The 20,779-nt window shown below is 41.6% G+C and overlaps 1 protein-coding gene across 6 annotated transcripts in view; it reads right to left on the reverse strand.

Annotated features, from left to right (window-relative positions):
- The window catches only part of SEMA5B (semaphorin 5B), a 277,220-nt gene that overhangs the window by 124,400 nt on the left and 132,041 nt on the right, over positions 1-20,779 (reverse strand). For all 6 annotated transcript variants that reach the window (XR_009746181.1, XM_061469010.1, XM_061468781.1 and 3 more), the window contains 2 exons: positions 14,758-14,963; positions 496-595 (listed from right to left, as the gene is read on the reverse strand). Coding sequence is in view for 5 of the 6 variants with exons in the window: in XM_061469010.1 (XP_061324994.1) it covers positions 496-595; positions 14,758-14,911 (254 nt within the window). In the remaining variant the exon portion in view is untranslated. The remainder of the gene's footprint in view (positions 1-495; positions 596-14,757; positions 14,964-20,779) is intronic.

Here is a 20,779-nt window from a genome sequence, read left to right on the forward strand (position 1 = left end):
TACACAAAAATGCATTCAGTGAGGATCTAGCTATGTCAGCAAGTTGAAGCGAACAAGCTGTGGAATGACTTCTGAGAAGAAAGCAATCATCTGCATTGCAACTACAATGTATACAAAGGTACATAGATAAACCTGCTACAGAGGGAAAGTCTGGCCACGGCAAATAAACCATAAAGTCAGATTCTGTGCTGGCAGAGGAATGGTGCAGAGTGGTTTACTATAACTCTTCTAACATTCATGATGCAAACAGAGATGCTAGCATTTGGCTTCATTAACCAGTCATTTTGCTTGCATCTTTTTCTTTTCCTTAATTCTAGTAATTTTCTCTTCTTTGCAATTACAGTAGGAGTCCAAATCCCTCTACGTAAATTACAGCTTTCTTTTTGAAGGGGTAGACCAGCCACATAAGCTAGAAACACACTCTCCTCTGAAGCCAGAACCTGAAGGGAAAGAGCTTGAGCAGCAGCCCTGGGCTAATTAAGATATAATCTTTACCTTGCTCCCACAATGAGCTGGTTCCTGTTGGCATCCAGTGCAAGCTGAGAAAAGTCATGCACACCTGGATAGGTGAAATTCGACACCCAGGGCTTCAGATCTGCAAGGAAAATGAGAAAGTGCAAAACAATAAAGCTGCTCTAGAAGCAGTGAGTTCACCCGGACATCCACTAATGGATTTCCTACCACGCTATCTGTCACGGAAAGGCTAATTAATAATCTATTTAAGGGGTTTCTATTTATTCCAATTCTCTGCAGAGTGTGCAAAAACCCACACATGCAGAGCTGTCTCAGCAGTAATTTTCACATCCACGATGGAGTGTCAGCATTGGTTTTGGAGATAACAGCAGCTCGGGTTTACTTCTGTTAAAACTGATGAACCAACTTCAGTGCCAGGGTTATGTGGTGTAATGGGACTAGGCTGCCTGCCATAACACCTCCATAGCCTTGCCTTCTGTGCTAAGCAAAGGGAAATGGCTGCCCTCCAGAAAAACAAGGTGGCATCAGCTGATTCTAAAACCAAGTCAGAGTAGAAGTGATCTACACCCAAGACCTGGCTGCTCCAATGACAGGTTTTACCTTCTCCTTCAGGTTTTAGGTTCTCTTCTAGGTTTTACTTTACCCGTTAAACCCTCCTTAATTTAGACTGGTGGGGGGAGGAGCAGAATTCTATCACACTATCTATATGGCTGAGGGATTGCACAACTTTGAGACTGGCTCTATCAATGAGCTTGGATTTCACAATCTAGGCAATTGTCCAAACTGCAATCACACAGGTTAAATGCAAAGCAATAGATTTAGGTATGCTACGCTCGTGAAGACAAAGCTTTTCTAGAAGCTACATCTATTAACACAGTATCAATTGAGAGACCTAGGGCAGATAGTCTTGATGTAATAAAAAGTACACCTGTTTAAAAAGCTGGATTACTATTTTTAAGGTACTCTCAGGCATGATGCTGGGGCATTCAAAGAACCCCAGCTTTCCATACAGTTACCAACTTTGACCTTCGTATTATAGATCACAGAATTTCAAACTCTCACGTTATACCTTTACTGCATGAAATAAGAGGGGATAGATTCATATGTATTTTCAGAAAGTCACCCACTTTTACCATGATGACTTCTCTTGAGAATTTATTCCAACTGTCAACTACTCTGGCTGTTAAATACATGAAGAATACCAAATATCTGAGGGAACAAGGCACAAATGAGACTAAATCAGTGTATCTGTAATCCCTCTGTGGCCTGTGCCTCATTCAAGGACTGCATGTTAAAGATCCAGGAGACTCAACATGAAAGGTAATATCTTCTGGCCTCATGCCAACAGGATACCAATACACACACCAATGACTTGATGACTCATAACAAAAATGATGTAGTTCAGACCAGTTCAAAAGAGCCCTGAAAAAACATGCTCCATTGTCATTTTATATCCCCAAAGATAAATTGAGAAGTCTTACTGAAGGCAGTCAGGTTTAAATGTTTTGTTGTAGGCATTAATTCCCCTTTCCACAGGGGTAAGATGACAATGATGATGAGGAATCTAACTAAGGCCTTTGGCGTCTTGGCATGCTTTGTAGTTGTGCAATGGTTTAAAACCTCTGAAGCAGGGATATTTGCTGAGAGATTTCAAGTCCCTTCTCCCTCCAGGGATGGATGAAATGTAATGAAACCCTTCAGTTACTAAAACCTTAAGAAAACACATATAAATGTCCCTACACTCCACTCGACCCATCTCTTTTTCCAAAGCGGAGCCTTGTCCTGGAGTTTTGGCCTTTGCCCTGAACACCACCATATCTCATAACAGCTCCTAAGCCCCCTCATCATAGAGCTGGACACCGTCAGGCCTGGTCCCATGCCCTGCTTAACTGGACACTGTCAGGGCCTCTCCAACAATGAGACCCCCATCCTTACAATCTAAAACCTCTGCTGCCAGGAGCTGGAGGCTTCCAGCTCTTCTCAGCATTCCAGTTGCACTGCATAACCACACAAAACCCATGTACCTCCTCTGCTGCTCAATGAAAAAGCACAAGTTAAGGAATAACTCACACCATCTAACCTTCAAGCATCTCCACCTCCTACACTCTTCTGGGACCCTTAATGATATACCAGCACCAGGGAGGAACTGCAGTTTCACCTCTGGCATTCTCCTAACTGATGGGACTCTGTCTTCTTTACCTGTAGCTCTTTAGGTGCAGAGACATTTCCAAGCCCAGCAGCAGAACCAGCAACAATAACACCTTTCAGGAAGGCTAGCTGGCTGACATGTGCTGCAGATCTCCTGGCATTTCTGTTGGCTGATGGGAGTGGGAATAGGGGACTGCTGTATAATGATGATACCTTTTGAGGATCCTGCTTTTAGGCCATAATTTCTCTTGTCATTCTACTTCCTCTCCTACCAACTTTTCCCTACTAACTAACCCACTATTACAGTACAGTGGCAGGAAGAATATTTCTTCATCTGCTGCTCCAAGCAAAAAACTTATCATTTCAGGGGTCAGGTCTTCAGGAGTTAGAACTCATCAGTTCTTCCTTTTAATGGCAAGCTCTGACAAATTACAGCTAAAAATAATAATAAAAAAAAAAAAGGCAATATGTATCTTGAATCTTTCCATGTTGGCTGAAATGTCAATCTAGCCCAAGAAAGAACAGGCAGTGTCTTGATTTCTATTACTACTGCAGGTAGTACAACTTATAAAGAAACCCTTCCCATTTATTAAATTAAAGACTGCAAGGCATGCATCCTCATAGGAAAATTAAGCTTTTATAGGCATGTAGTTGGAGATTATTAAACCCAGCATGGTCCCAGTTAGGAATGTCTAAATGTGAGTTGTCAGAATTAATGCCAAATGGCACATTTTCTTTCTCAACCTTCTTTCTTCCTATTAAGAGGGAAGGGATAAAGTGGAATGGAAATGCAACCAAGAGTCAGGACATGGGTCTTTTTTCATTTGACACATTCAAATCCACTGCTCACACCATAGGCATCCCTGAGGACAGTTCCGGATTTTCATTCTGAAACTAGCTCAGTTCTGCAAAGTAAATGCTGCCCTGGTTCTATCCCATACTAACTGAAGTTTACACATATGGACCCAATGAATACCAGGATTTGACCTTTCTCAGAAAGCTGATTTTTCCAGTGCTGACTCTTTAATTTGGCTGGAAACCTTCAATGCTGGGGCATGTTTACATTTGCAAAAGGTATCTGTTTAAAAACAGTAAGAAAAATTAAAAACCAAGGCCCTGGCTTTGCATGTCAGCAGCAGGAGCCGGAAAACTAGGAAATACATGGCTTAGGGGCAAAATGTTCATCAAGGCCTCCTTTGTGCTTCTCATCTCTAATCATTTCCAGGGGGTTAAACATCCATGCTCTCACTTCCTCCACACAAGGACCAATGAACAAAAGTTTAATAGTTTTCAGCACTGTCCATTGCCAGACGTCTGATTCAGAGCCTTTAAAGCTCTGCAAGTCCCTCCATAGCTCAAGGTGGTTCAAGTATCCAGCTGCAAAGACAAAGCTTTGCAGGAAATGTAGGTCTGCAGACACAGCTGTGTTCAGGCTATTATGCATGCTTAAGACAAGGTGAAAAGAGGCCCTCTGCCACTTCAGAGGGTGGTCCCTGCAGCCTGCTAGCACACTGCTCTGCACCGGCTTCCTGACAGTACACAACTGGGATGAGGATTAGTCAACTGCGCAGAAGATGGTGTGCCAAACTGCAGGAGCTGGGTTTAAGGGCCTGATCCAGAGGCTCTCGAAATCATTGGCTGTTTTCCACTGAGCTTAATGGATTTGGATCAGCTTCTAAAGATGTGGTAAACCTGGTAATACTTGAGCCTTCATCTCCTCAAAACCAGCTGCTCCCCACCTCACACTGTGTACTTTGGAGGAAAGAAGTATGTAAACGCTGAGTTGAGACTTCTGTGTCTGAAGGACAGCATTTACTGCTTCATCTCACTTGAGCCCAATTGTAGCTCCCATCTACGTCAGGCTGTAACAGCTTTGTGCATCCAGCACACATCACACAAGAGCAGAGAGGTTAAATGCCCATGTCTTGACAATTGCAAAGCCATAGCTAGGAGCATGGCTAACCACTGTGTTATTCAATATCTCTTCTGGAATAATTCTCAGCATCGATTTCCTAGTTGGAGCCAATGAAACTAAGCTAAACAGGACCAAGGTTTCTTTGTGCAAAATGAGGGTATACCCTCATACACAGACAAACCATGCTTCTGTCTGATCATGCTCCTATCCTAGCATTGCAGAGAAAAGCTTCAAAGACATCATTAAAAGAACTTAAGAAAGGAAGACAGAGAAGTTGAACAAGAAGGAAGGACCTGCCGTCTCAGACCAGCCTTTGCTTCAGTTATCCTTAGTATTCAGAACATTTTTCACAAAGTAGGCAGTTGTCCGCTAAGACTGAGGCCAGAGTTTCCCTTATGTGTGTGCCACTGATCAGAACCCATCAGAGACAAAACGAACAAGGTTGCAACCAAAGATCAGAAGGCTAATGACTACCCATGCTACCACCTGTCTTCTCAAACACAGCAAATGTAGATACTTCCAAGAATGAATAGAGGTTAAAGTCAAATTACAGCATTGTCTTTATTAGACTGACAATAAATCATATTCTAGCATCAACTTCATTTTAAATTTCAGCTTTATGTTGTAGGTCACACCACAGTTTTGGAAAATAACTGTCACTCCTACCCAATGCTGAGATGACAAAAGTAGCCCCCACAACACAAAACCACTCCACAATTCAGCAAATTTATCAGGGGAAGGAGAAATGTTTTGTTGTGCGGGCAGAGCTTAGCAAAAAATGTGTCAGCACTCAGAGCTCAACTTTACTCACGAGGCCAAAAAACTCAAGCTGGCTTTTTCCCAGAAGTCCTCCTACACATACATATCACCCTGCTGTCTTGTCTTCCCATCACCACCTCCACCTCCTTACTGGTATTCTCTCTTTCTTTAATCTGATCCATTGAAATCTTAATTGTACATTAAATACGTCCTTATCCCAACTGCTGCAAGTTTTAGCTTCATTGGCTTCTTCTCCACTCAGTTATGAGGACACAAAAGGCTGTTGACAGAGTACACGGCCTTCTACAAAATGGGCTAAACCAGCAGCTTCATTCTCTCTCCCCTCAATACCCAAATCCAACTCGGATGTTCTTTCAGCTGTCTCATTATCATGGTTTCATTCAGTTTACCCCTCTGGCCCCGTATCCATGTCCCCTCCCACTCCTGCTTTCTTTTCTAGCAGTCTTCACCTTCCAGACATGTTTCTACCTCATTTCCTGCCAACTCAATCAATATTTCCTGTCTTGACAAACTACAAAACTCCTCCTCAGATGAGAGCAGCAATGATCTAACCCATGAGTGGCCTTAGAGTCACTGTGACAGCTGCTTGCAGTGAGCTATTCCCTTTCAATGAGATCCAAGGGTAGCTAACGTCCCTCTACAACCTGTCCAAGAATATGTGTAAAAGAGATGACTGGAAGAAGAAAGAATAAGACTTTTTATCTCTTGGTATGCCATCTCTCAGTTCCCAAAGAACAGAAGTAGACAGAAGAAAAGGCTCTGCTTTTTACCACCCTGAAGGGAAAAAGTCCTTCGCTGAGTCATAGGAATCACAATAATCATAATAACCTAGACATGTTATCATTTAAAGTTATGTCAAACCTAGACATTGCATATCTCTCCTCACTGCCTACACCTTCTCTTTAAAATGACATTGTTAAGATTCTTCCATCACCAGAGAGAAATGACATCTGGAGATGTAGGCATGGTCCCAAATGCCCAATAGCACTGATATTGGAGTCCTCTGTCTTGGGCAAATTGTGAAACTATTTAGTGTCTCAGTGCTTCCAATTGTTAAATGGGTTTAGGGATACTGGCTGGTGCACCAAGGCCAAATTATCTGTAAAGGATGGAATGTACAGAAGGCACTAACTGTTCCTAATATACACTGAGCATCTTGACTCTTTGTTTCCTAAATTTTAATAATTTCTTCAAAACAAATGTTGCTAAAGTGTTTCAATATGGATAAAAAAGAACTTATTCCAAACCTCATTTTTGCAAAAGTACAATTATGACTGCTTGTTTATTTACTTTTTTGTTTTTAACATGGAGCAGCTGGCAAAACAAACTAATCCATCAGGAAGAACCAAGGGATTCAATCCCAGACAAAGAAAACACCAGATAATAAGCATGAACCAGTGCTCACTTCCACTATAGGACAGTGTGCTGCTAAATTGTCCTACTTCCCTGCCCAAAATTCCCCAAGGAAGGAGATCAGAGAACTGCAATTCACACTCCCAATTCATCAGATTTCTACAGGACTTCAGCATTTCTGCTCCAGCAGAGAGGTCAGTTTTGGCTCATTCTCTGTTTTACTTGGGTTCCTATTTGCACATGGTGAAGGGCAGACATAAGATCCATCAAGACCTGCCCCAGGGAGAGCCAGGAGACTTCCACTGATGTAAGTTCCCAGGCCTCAGGGTTGGGGATTGGGAAAAAGTCCTGTAACATGAGAGAGGCTCCTTGCTCATACCTCCACAAAACCTCAAACCCTAGCTAACAGAATCATTTAGATTGTAAAAGACCTTTAAAATCAATTAATCCAGCCATAAACTTAACACTGCCAAGTCTACCACTGAACCATATCTCTAAGCGCATCTACACATCTTTTAAATACCTCCAGGGATGGTGACTCAACATACAACATGATGGATGCATGGATGATAAAGAGCAAGAGGAGGTGCCACAGTGCTGCGAGAGTGTGGGGTACAGGTGCATGTCTGTGAGTCATAAGCATGTCCGTTTGCCATGCCTGAGATTGACAGGATCAAAGGGGTGTGTCTCCACAGCACAGAACTTTATGGAAAGAATGGATTTGGCTTCTTTCAACTTGCTTTCAACCAGGGCAAACACCACCCTAACACTGCCTCCTCTCCTCAACAGCCCTCCTGGAAAACCTTGCCTTCTAGCCCACACAGCAATGGACGGTGTCATGCAGTCACAGCAGTGTCCCACCACCATCTTGTGAAATTCAGCTAACCAGTGCCACACACAGCCCCACTGTTAGCAAACCAGAGATTTCTGGTTTTATTAAGAGTGTTGCAGAGTGTTTAAGTATTGTGATCTATTGTCCACTGAAACAAGCCCTGAAGCTGTCACACAATCCCCGTCACTGAGAAAGATAAAATGAGTGCTCATGCATCACTTGCAGCTTTCTATGACATTCTGATAAGTATAATCCCTCTTTTCAGATGGGAAAGCAAGTTGCATCTTGGTCTTGCAGCCACTGCAGTCTGATGGAAAAAACACTCCTTTGTCATCATTCAACCACCATTCAATCTGCCTCCTCCACATCTGAAGGCAAATTTTTTTCACTATGCTTACAGTTACATGTCGACATCAGCCACTTCTGCCAGCAGAAATGGTGCAAGATTCAGGACAACTGTTTTCATGAGTGAGAATGTAGGAGAAGGCGGAGAAAGTATGGCTAAACTCTCCTTGAATTTTACCTGCAGGTATCACAGAAGCAGATTTGTCCGATTTTGATGAACATCTGAAATAGAAGTTGACCTTCTTTGGTGGCTTGCCAGACTGAACTGGAGATGCCAATTCAAACATACAGTTTGTACTTTTTAGCTATCCAGGCTTATGAGAACTCCTGTCTTCAGTTGACAAAGGTCCCACCATGAGCCAGTTACACCAATGAATTGGAGCAGAGGCTATAAAATCCTAAAAGACTTTCGAAATTAACCTGTTCTCACAAAGATCAGGTTTTAAATTGGAAGCTGGCTAATAATAGTAAAGGATTATCAGAGACCACATTTCACCAATGACCTCCACCTCTTTCATTAATGTGCTGTAAAACAGAGCAATCCCCATGTATAAAATACAAATCTGAATTTTGCAGCTCAAGCAACTCCATTAAAATACATCCTAAGGATCACTCAATGTTGTAAAAAGGAAAGGACTGATGATCTATGAAGTCAGAGCTTTATAAGCCAAAGCACAAGGTCTTCAGGATTTCACCTGTATTTCCCAAAGCCAGAAATGACCATTAAAACCTCTAACCCAGTCTTACCATGTATTGCAGATCACAGACTTTAATCCAGACAATACTATTTTAATCTAAGGAACATGTTGTTTTTCTTAACCACTTGATTCTGCCATGTTAGAGGAACAACTATGCTACCTATGGTAGCAGAGCACTCCAGAAACAAAACTACATGCTAGGTTTTCCATTTATAGACCATATCTTCCATTTATAGACGATGTTTCAGTGCTATGCACTTTGACTGTGGTCTAGCTCAGCACATAAGCTGAGCTCTTGGTTTCAAGCACACAATCCCATTGACTTCAAGGTAAGTGCACATTAAGTGCTTGACTGAGCTGAGGCTGTTCGTGGCTTTTCAGGGTGAACCCTGCATGATTAAACAAGAATAGTTCTTATGAGATTGCTAGTACTAAAGTGAACTTTATTAAACCATAATGACATCCTTGAATGGAAGGCTTTAGGAGAATGTGATATTAACAGTCATCAGAAGCAGATATGCTAAATAAATGAGGTCTGCCATACCACTGGCTCACAAACTTAACTCAGTTGGGAACTGTGCTAAGCAAACTTTAAAACCAAGAATGAGGTGTCTGTAAGGCATGTCTTGTTTGCACTGAACCACAGAAAAAAAAAAAAAGCAAAGCACTTTGCTTTGCTTTCCACCCTGTTTTCTTTCTCTGAGGTGTGCCTGAGATCTGAGAAGAGGCAACCCACTTCTATGTCCTAGATCCAGCCACTGTTCCAAAGAAAGGCCGTGCACATGATGCTGTTAGCTGCTGCTGTTAGCCCCAGCTACACCAGTGGTACCCCTGGAAAATATAAACAAACTACTCTGCTACTGACAAGAGTTTTCCATGGCCTTGATCCAGGCATACTATGCTGGTGACCTTCTCAGTACCTGTTCCTCCACACTGTGAGTCCATCTAACTCAGTCCTGCTGCTGAGGATGCCCTTCCTCTCATCATCACCACCACTCATAGTCAGAGGCCGTTCCTTCCCCTGACCTATCATACCTCTTCAAAGTTTTGCCTTCTTTCACTCCAATATGTAAGAGTTATTCAACCAATTTGTTCCTGAAGCTTCACCATAAAGTCTTCCTTTTCTCTCTCCTGCTTGTCATGATTCACTCTCTCTAAAGCATTTTGTGAAGGAAGGGCACTCTTCCAAAACCCGTTCTCTTCTTCAGGCCTCAAGGAACAGCATACTGAATAATTTTTTTCAATCAAATCTCGTTGCAATTATTTGTGAAGTGCCTTGGACACCATTAATGGGGAAGTGTCAAAGAACTAGCATCATTATTGTTATTACTATAGAATGAAAAATATATTGAGAACTGTTGGGTGTAAAAAGAAGTGAAAGTTTTGCCTGAGAGCAAATTACTTCCCTAACCACTGCCTATTTATGGTCTTACCAGCCATAATTTTCAAACAAATTCTGAATCAACTCTAAAGAAGGAAATAACAGTTTCATTTGCCACAGTTCCATTTTCAAGATTAGAAAGAAAATTGCAACAAGGCTTTCTTAATGGAAACAAAGTCTATACTGAAATGTACCGAAGGGCAAACCTTCTGTAGCACCTACAGGATGCCACCAGTTTCCAGTCAACAATCCATCATTAGTTAACATTTGGAATCCCTGTTTGGAGATTCAAGGGCAAAAAAGCTACAAGCTAGAAGACAATTCTCCCATAATATATTTTGCCTTCCCTTTGACATATAGCCAGATAGGCCTCTCATACTTCACCCCACTGTCTTCATCTTTGTTTACTACAATTTTGGTTTGGATTGTCAAAATCTCACTTGCTCAAGAAAAGTGTAAATCTTTATCAGAAGTTCCTAAGAGGATTTCCTAGCTGGCTTTTTGGAGTTGATGGATGCTAACATGCCTTTTTTCTGTCAATATACAGTAAAGCAAATAATATATTAGTGACCGATTCAACAATAGTGGGGGTGCTTGATAAAATATCAAGAACCTTCAAAAGAAATAAATCATGCCCTATTATCCTTCAGCCCACAAATTTAAAACAGCTTTTTCTTTCACTACAATAAGCAAACACTTAACTGCTCCCCACAGATTTCAGTGTTTGAAGGTGGCCACATTTCAATAAAACATTGTATAAAGAAAGAAAACATTGAGAAAATATATAGCAAGCTACATTCAAGCGATCTGAATCACATTGATCTGGTAGGAGGTAATAATTACAGACAGTTTGAAGAAAAATTCCAGATTTAAACACTCCCAAACTAATTCACTTTGAAAATGTGTCTGCATCCAGTAGAGATCGAGAATTAAACAATGATTCAAATGCTACACACTGAGAACTCACACCAGCCATAATGATGCAGTCTGCAAAACTGAGACTTGCTGTCCTGAGATGATGTGGGATACAAGCTATTTAAACAAGTCCACCTCTCCCCAGTGCTTCAACTTAGGATCAGCTGAGGTGGTTTTATGAATTAAGACATCCAAATGATACAACACAGATGAGTTTGCAAACTTTCAAGCACTTCCTTGGTAAACAAGCTGAAACCAAGCACTCTGCACCCACTACAAACATATACGCATGTCAGTGATGGCTCTGGCTCTCAAAACAACAAATCTTACATAGCACTGCTGTGGCAGAAGATGGTTCTGGCTTTCCCAAGAGGCATGTTACAAAGGAGATCCAAATATCTTTAATGAATAGCAAAGATGCTTTTGTCAAAGAAACATCTGTATGGCAATGAAGTGTACTGCTAAGAACAAAGACAGTATGGGAAGGGCATCTAGCCCAATTGCAAATGCAGAAATGCAGGGACTGATCTATTGGTTAGCAGATACATATGGAAAAGATGAGAAAGAAGAGCATGACTGACAGGAACTAGAAACAATTTCTCTGGTGCTTGGCTTACCAGAATGGTCCACAGTGTAGCTGTGCCAGGATGACATACTGTTTAGTGAAATGGGACTTGGATACATGGGTACATGCATGTATGAATAAAAAAGGTTATACTTCTCTTGTTTCACAAATTTCTCAACTCACTGAAAAACAGACAAGCACGAGGGATCCTTAAATGCAACCACCCACTCACAGCCAAATAGGTAATAAGACAACAGAAACAGCCTCCCTGGAAGTGAAAGATCATTTTCTTATTGATCTAACAAGGGAAATCAAACTTTAACTGGGTTTCCTATAAGCACAGAATAGAACAATTAATTATGAAAAGCCTAAACTGAGTACGTTATTATTGCTGGTGAACTATACAATGAGCATCATTTATAAGCCCCAGGGAAACTGGGGCACCATTGTGTGTGTTTGGTCCTGTCCAAACACACACGACGGTGTTCACAGAACAGATTCCTAACCTGTCCCTCACAATCTCTCTGAAGTCTGCTGGGATAAATCATTCAGCTTACAATCCATTCCCCAACCATATCTCTCCTGGCAGTGCAAACTTCATCTTAAGCATGTAAAATAAGTATATTAAGGACCAGAATTTATGTCCCTCAATTTGTCTAGATCATTTTCCCTAGGTCACAAGTAATGGAAGGTGGTTTAGAGAATGAGCTCTATAAAGAAACAGGCATTTCTTCAGGTCCAAACACAGCTAAAGTAAAAGCATTTTGAATGCATAGACTACTGTCTGCTTAAATAAGTAGGTCATGTACTGTAGCCTCTCTTTACCCCTCCTATGCAATACAAAGAGATATCAGTTTAAACAGATGGTTGGCGAGTGTGGATGAGACACAATAAGCAAGAGGTTAGACACAGAAAATACATGATTTCTCTGGAAATAAGTTAAAGGGTAGAGAGAAAGTAGTTTTACTTGGATTCTTAAGAAAATTGTAATCTGGAGGAAAAGTACGATGAAAAGAAAGGCTGAGCATAACCAAAGTGGGAACTGAAGACTGAAGAACGCAAAACATGGCATCCCGTTTGTTTTGCAATGGGAAGCCAGGCTAGCAAGACTGTAAAATAGAAGCTATTCGACTCCTTTGTAATATAAACTGTTTTGTTAACCTGTTCCTTCTGGCAGTAAATTAATGCATCCTGTACGACTGAATGGCCTGGGACCTTACTTAATATTACCGACCATCCACTGAAAATTGGAGGTGTAATATAATCCTCTCCCCTAGCAGCAGGAGCATCAGCAGAGCTACTGCTAGGGTCACGCTTTCAATTGTTGGCTCAGCATTCCCGTTGTATATCAGGTTGTGATCCATGGGACAATGCATTTTGAGACCCACTGAAAGCCCATGAGCCACACTTTTAAGTGGAGATAACCTCAAAGGAATTTGGAACAGCACATAAGAAGTAGATTTCCCTGCTTGTCTTCCCTTGCAGCTGAAACATGCTTGTGCTGGCACGAGAACAAGGTATAGCTTTAAGGTAAATTATACTATGAACTGAATGTGGTTTTGAAGGTGTAAGACCTCTTCCATAGAACTTACATACCATGTGCAGTGGAAAGAAGATGCCTTTAATTTTATTCCTGTGTATTTTCCAGCTGAACGTTGCAGCAGGAAATAGAGGATTAAACTGTGTCATGAACGTTCATGAAGAAACAGGTGCTGAGAAAAAACAACTCTGAGTCTAGCTTGGGTTTAAGAGACCTGAATGAAAATCTGGGTAATTTTCTTGGTGTGTCTGCAATTTCAATCTCTATTTCTTTTCTATAATTGTCAAGTTGGAATTAACTCACCAGGTTTTGCCCTCTACCATTAAAGAGAGGAAGGGGATAAGAGCAGTGAAAGGGGAGGAGAGATTATTTTTTTTTCTGGGAAAAATTCATGCCTGATTAAAGCAAAGCAAAGTGGCAAATTCTGAGTGGTTTTATGTAGTCACTACTTCTGCAGAGAAGCACTCATATTGAGTGCCAAAAAATGCCCACCAATTCCTCAACACCAGGAATCAGAGCTCTAATATTCCCTGCAGAATGATTTATCTCAGTGCTGGATCTCGTCAACACATCCTCTGTACACTCCACATTTGGTGCTCCTGGTTAAAGGAAAGAGCTCAGACTTTTTTCTGTACCTATAACATCATTATTATTGTGCAATCTATTTAAATATCCAAATGAGTTCCACCACATTTTTAACTGCATCGGTTTCTCCTTTTGTCCCTCCCCAGTTAAACAGATGGTTAGACTTATTTAGCAATTAAAATCAAGTTTTATTTACCCATTTCACTGGAGCAAGGTTAGAGCCGGTGCCATATCATGTAGGCTTAAAGATTTTGCTAATTTACTTTAATCCACTTAAAACCTTTAAAGCACAGATAATAGAAAACAGACAAGTAAACTCTTACACTTTCCAAATTAAGAGACAAGAGTTTCCTCCTCTGCAAACAGTAAAGCTCTCAAGAATTCTGAAAGGTCAGCAAGGAAGCCTTTGACTACTTTCTTCCCGGTAAACCCTACCTCAAAGGTCACAAACCCACAACTAAATTGTCTTTAACAAAGAACCTAACTAAAGACACATTGCAAGGTACTTAATTGCCCTTAGCAAAGAATGTAACTGGAGATGCATTGCATAGCCTTAAATGGGAACCAAAATCGATATTTCAACATTTAGATGGAAATGATTCTTAGCAAGGACACTCAGAAGCTGATGATGCTGAGCTTAACAAACTAGTCTGGACTGAATTCAGAAATAATGGTGATACCAGCATAATGATCTAACTGTTCAGTGGGCAAGTGGACAGACTGGACAGACAGCAGCTTAGGACTCCTGGTACATTCATGGAAAATCCACCTGTGATAAGGACAAGGGAATGCCATTCCCTGCCATTTTAAAACAATTTACTTTTCTTGCATTCAGGTATGTCCAAATTCTCTATTACTTTTCACTCACTGAGTGTCTGGATCCAACTAGACAGGTGAGGTACATAAGCATTACTGAATCCAGTTAGAGAAAAGGAAACTGGAACACAGTTTCAGTGTGGTACAAAATTACAGGGAGTTTGTAGCAGAATTGAAAATTGAGATTCTTAGACCAGTAGTTGCAAAGATGTCTGAACCAAATGACAAAGCCTCAGAGTTAAAATACTGTAAGGCATCAAACTGAATAAAATTCATTAGGCTACTTGCACTGGCCTGTGGATCACAGGTATAAGGAAAACAGCACAGACTGAATCATCATCCATAGCACCAGGAAGGACTTCAAAATGGATCATCCTACTGGAACTTAAAACAGGAATAGAAGCTCTTACCTTCAAAAGCAATTGTGGGGTGTTCTTTCCTGACACACTGCTGATGTTCAGCTTCAGAGTATTCAGGTACATTCTGTGATGCTGAGAGATGAAAAGCAAGAAGAAAAAGGCTTGGCAATGACAGGGAAATGGCCTTTAATCTTGAAACAACCATGACTGAAGGGCAACTGCAGATCTAGCTTCCAAGGTAGGCCCACGGAGGACACCTGAAATACAAATAATTCCACTTTCAGAAAGATCAATGCTTATTCAGAGTGTGTAACATGGGTAGAGAAAGGTGGAAGTTCCCCTTTCATCCCAGCCCCACTTGTACTAAGTACACAAGATAATAATCCACAAACAGCATCTAAAAATAATGATCCAATTTCAACTGTATTTGGGCTTCTAACTTCAAAGAGAAGGTAAGTGTACAGCTCCCTAAACATATATCTCTTTGCACCTTTGGGGCACATGTCCTTACACAGCAGCTGGTGTGCAATGGCCATTGCTGACTATTTGAATTCTCAAATATTCCAGATGTAAAAGTGTCCCCCAGTGTGGACACCTCACTCCTCAGTTTCATGACATGTCCATGTTTAAATGCCATGCTGTGTTCAAGAAATCACTAAGGAATGGCCAACATCAGTCATCATGAAAACACATGCGCAATTAATACTGTTCTAATAGGAAATTCATCCATTTTACCACTGCTGGTTTAAATGTTTTAAAACAAGAGAAGACAATTTAAAGGTGTTGCCAGGAAAGTGCTAATTAAGGTAACATAAAAATTAAAACAGCTTAATTGGGAGAATGGTGAGAAGTGAGTCAATTGCCTGCCTTATCATGGAATGCTATAGCTCTCAGTCACAAGAGCTGAGGCACAGCTAAACAGGAGGAGCACTCACTCTCAGGCTAGGAGACGGGAAATGCCTTTTCTATATGAGCATTTTTAACAGCAACAGCAGGAAAGATACAGCTCTAAAAAACTTCCCTGGGCCTATCAGGCCTGGGGCAGGGGATGGAGGATTAATTAGCTCATGCCACAGGCTCCCCAAGGTGCTGCTGCAGCTTAGGAAAATCTGCATTGGCAAATTTAATCTTTCTAATGTACACATTGTATTTTCCCATGTAACTTTGTTCAATTATTACAAACATATGTTTTCAAACAAATGGAGTCTCCTACCTTTAAATCTTACCTAGTGATAAAGCTAATTCTGATTGAAATATCACAGAACGAGATTTTCAGTTCCTGCAGGTGTAGTGATTCATGAAGGTAGTGTAACAGTCAACACCTGCAGTGCCTGGTATCTCTAGATTTTTGTTTGGAGTCTCCAAAACACTTTCAGTCAGCTGAAGCGACCAGACTAGTGGCTGGTACCATGGGGTACTGATACAGAATAACAGGCGCATGGCACAGACCAAAATATGGGACAATAATGTGACATCAAGAAGTTGGAAGAAGTTTGTAAAGGTCTTTGCGTGTCACAGAGGCAATAAGGGAATACTTACAGCAGCAATGGGAGACAGTTGGTTTGAAAGATGGATCCTGTGTTTTATTCTTATCTGTATTTCTCTGCAATTTTAAAACACTGGCATAAAGATGAGTTGCCAGCGCATCCATTATGTGTGTCTTCGGCAGCAGCTACATATCACTGACTGAAAATAGCATTGGCATTCAGTATTTGGGGTAGTTCTAGGGACTTGGTTTCCCAGCCAGTGTGAGTGAGAGATTACAACATTTCACATTTTTTCCAGCCCCATATACGTGCAGATTTTATGCAGGGATATATAAAATCCCTTTCCAGTTCTCCAAAGGAGGCTCTACACCATGAAGGGTGTTTTTTTTAAACACAGCAAGTATCATTAAAAAATGGGACTGGCAGAAGTAAGAGATGTGAAATCATTCAAAGCTAAGGCCAGCACACCGTTTAGTCATTAAGCCCAAGCATACTGCAGGGCGTAACTGAGCACTGTGGCATCTCACATGATGGAGATGTTGTGCAAGTCACGGCCTAATGAAAATTACTGATGATGAAGCATTGGAGTATATTTTCAGCCACTGGCTTAAATGATCGTTTTTTTCAGTACAGATGTAGAAGCGAAACACAAGCAGAGAAGTGAACGCCAGGGAGATGCATTTTGTACAGCTCTCGCATCCACTCAAAGTTCCAGAAGAGACATAACCACACTTTCCTTAGAGAGGAGATGGCTGTTGTGGGAAATGCACAGAGGCAAAAGGACTTCTTTGGTGTCAGATATCTTTGCTGGAAACTGGAGGAGACTGTCATGGAAGTCCCACCTCATGCATGCTCTGCTTCTCCCAGTGCAGCCATTACTGGTTAATCCAGACTTTTAGTCTGAGCCAATATGGTCATTTTCACACAAACAGTGCTCTTCAGCTAGGTGAAAAAGACACATGGTAGAGTCCCATGCTCCTCTACGGCCCTATGTGGTCTACAATCAGCACATGAGTAAATTCAAGTTTCACACTCATCAGGGTCATGAAATGATAAAAAGTTGCATGCAGGAAAGCTTCATAACATCCCATAGTATATTCTGTGCCAAAAGCAGAGTACACTTACTAGTGTTTTGTCTGGACTAGTTGTTAAATGTGCCAAGTAGCTGGATTTCTGCCACCTTCCCTGGGAGATTTTACCACAGTCCAAGAGGCTTCAGTGTTCCTTAGAAAGCTGTAACCAGTATTTGGAGTAAAGTTCCAACTTCTTTTTCCTTGACACAGGGGAATCCAAATCATGCATGAAAATAAGGGTTTCAAACTTAATGTGAAGGGGAAAGTAATATACAACCAACAAAAGATGAAAAAGAAACTTTATAAAAAACTTGTATCCTTTCCTGTGTCCCTTATCTTCTACATCTAATTGCACCCATCAGATGTGTGGAGCTCTCATGTGCTGGGAAGCTGAATAAAATCAGTGTCATGCAGCCCTGAACTGGAGCCTGCTGGACTCAGAGTCAATGAGTAAGTGCCAACTTGACCAAGGTCAACAGAAGCCAGAGCATAGAGCACCACCTGAATGACATTCAAATAATGGATAGCGCTGCAAAAGGTTATTCGTTGATTCTGCCCCTTCCCTGGATGCCTTGCTCATTTTTTTTCTCAATATTTTAGGAAAGACTCCAACTCAGTAATTGCTGTTCTCAGCTGCTACAGCTTTATGTCTAAAAAACCCCATACTCCAAATATGAAGCAGTGCCATGTGCAAGAGCATGGCAATTATATGCCAAGACCAAACTAGTAACTGCCTGGGAGAGTCCAAGAGCTAGTTATAAAGTGTAAATGTTTCAATTCTGCTGGTGACAGCCAAACGCAAGCCTCTAATTTTGCCCAAGCTACAGATTTTCACTGTGAGGGCAGGAGTATGACCAGTGCTTAGGACCAGTCCTCATACTGGCTGCTAAAAACACCACGTATCGTAAGCACAGCCCAGGCTAGGGGTGGTTTGCACTGCTGGAACTTGCCCTAGCATTAAGATGTGTAGATACAGTTAAATGTTTTAAAAAGACCTGTTCTTATAAGACTTTCTGCTCAAAATGGCTTAGAGCTCAAGAAATCAGCTGTCAGGGTTTCAGTGCAGATGAGAGACAGCAGCTCAAATCCCTGGTTAAACTCAATTCTCAGACAGTACATACTTCAGTTCTGTATTCTCTCATCTTGATGTATCTCTACCACCTTAGCTGGTTTGCTCCTCAGTGCAGACATGCTAAAAAAAAAAAAAAAGGATAAAAATGTCCAATAAGATTATCTGTCCAAGTTTATCTGCCATCTCCCTCACAAAAGCCTGTCTTCTGTGTCTCTGCATAATCCCGAGGCCCAGCGATGGGGCACCTCTCTCCCTTCTCATACTGTGCACCATGAACCACTCTGGCCCTCAGTCAAACAAAGACCAACAAATCCAGACTCCATTGGACCCACTGAAATATGCCCCAGAGGCAGATATTTTGTAGAGCACCACTGCTAGCACCATGCTCTTGTCTCTTAAATCAGGCTCCCTCAGCTCAGGGGCCTCCATGACAGTAGCGGGGATGGCAGGGGATGGGCAATGAACTGCTCCTTCTGGGTAAAGCAGGAGGTCTGCACATATAACACATCCCCAGAGCTGAGATTTGCAACCACAGCACCCACGAGAGCACAAGCCCACTGCCGCATGCCCATTTCTCACCCAGGCCATTTCATGGCAGTTCAATCGGGCCAGCATATAATTCTGCTTGGCCTCGTGGCTTCAGCCCCCAGCACAAGCACAGCATTCAGGGGATCAACCACAGTCCCTTCCTTATTCATTCTCAGGGCATGAGTCTTTTCCAACTCACCCTGTATTGTATCATTGTAACTCCATTGATTTCACAGGAACTAATCCTGATTTACAGAGGGTAACTCAGATCAGGCCCCCTTTGAGTAAAGATCCACATCTAAAAGAAAAATACCTTCAATCAATCTTCAGGGCTTTAAAAAAAAGCACTCTTCAAAAATGGCTGTACCAGGAATTCATATCCTGCATTTCTCTGACTGTAACTATCATTTTGACTTAATAAAACGTGACAGTAAAGTTTAAGGATAAAAGAAAATGCTTCATCTTTCATTTTAAAGAAAAGAGCTGCCTTTAAAAAAGATTTAAAAGGAACCTCCTGTAAAAGCACTAATTCTTCTCTTTGGGATCTTTTGTGATTGGCACAGTTATGATTTTGTCAGAATGGGATACCAGAGGGAAGAGCAATGGAAAGAGGTGGGCATTAAAGTACTCCAAAAAAGTACTGGAAGAATAAGGGAAATAAATATAAACATTACAAAGCAAGACAGCTCAGCAATGTGACTATGACAGGCTGGCACAGGCAGCTCTGCCCTAGAAAACAGAGAACTCCAAGGCCAACAAAACCATGGTCCTTTATTCATCCACCACTCCTTGACCTCCCCTCCCACCCTCACCAGCTGGAATTTCTCCCACCAGACTGGCTCCAAGGGCCTTTCCACACTATTGAAGAAAAGGCACAGCTTTTCTCTCTGCCCCTGGCCGCATGCATACACTCAGCCCTCAGCCAGCACTGGGGAGATGGATGGGTCTTATAGCCAAAACATGGCACACTGCTCTTGCATATCCTGATGTCAGATCTCACATGCACCCTTAAACTGGGGGCTTCTGCCTAGCAAGCTTTTCTCATTTATGTACTTGTGAGACAAACATATGGGAATGGTCAAACTACTGTTCAGATAAAAATCTGTGAAGAAATCTTGTTTTTCTTTAATTTAATCATGCTACAGTCTTCGGAAGAATCAGTGAGCTCATTTCTAAATTCACAACAGCTTACATGCTGCAGCTCTTGTTCTGGCTGGGTTTCACCATGCTCTCTTGTGCCCACCTTGTTCAGGGCTTCCCACAGCCTCCACTACAATATCATCTCTGAGCCCCACACTGAACTCCATCTCATAACACCCCAGGAGGACAGAACCACATTTTCACGCATGTAATCCAAGGGTTATCTTTCTAAAAACCCTACAATTCAGCAGCAGGGTGGACTGCAAGAGGGTGCAGGCAATAGACTCTCCTGAGGCAAAGCAGAAGCTTGGGCTCCATGCTGACTGCTCGCACAGCTCCTGCCTCACAGTCTGCAAGGCACTGGTTGCAGTATCACAGTAGGCTTTATACAAGGGATAAAACAATTGAGAACTCATAACACAGGTCCCTTTATTGCAACCTTTCCGTTATCTAGATCTATATAAATAATTCAGGTAACTCTCTGCAAAGGAGAAATCAGTTTAACCTAATATACTGTTTGGTTCATGGCCCGTGAAGCCTGTAGGGGAGCTGAATAGTAATAGTCTCTAGTCTGATCTTCTTAGGACTACATACCACAAAATATTGACAGTGCACTTTAGGGCATTTTATTTCTAGAATACTTTCTGATTGCTATTCAAAACCACCCAGGACTGGCCAAGGTTTCAAACCAAGCCCACAGAAGCAATGGAATGTTCTTGTTCAGGTCAGGTAACAGAGACAAAACTCTTAATAACAGTTTGGTACAAAATGAA

The sequence above is a fragment of the Pezoporus flaviventris genome, unplaced genomic scaffold, assembly GCF_033815535.1.
Source record: "Pezoporus flaviventris isolate CSIRO_AGI_PZ_B2104156 unplaced genomic scaffold, CSIRO_AGI_Pfla_v1 ptg000001l, whole genome shotgun sequence".
Lineage (NCBI taxonomy): Eukaryota > Metazoa > Chordata > Aves > Psittaciformes > Psittacidae > Pezoporus > Pezoporus flaviventris.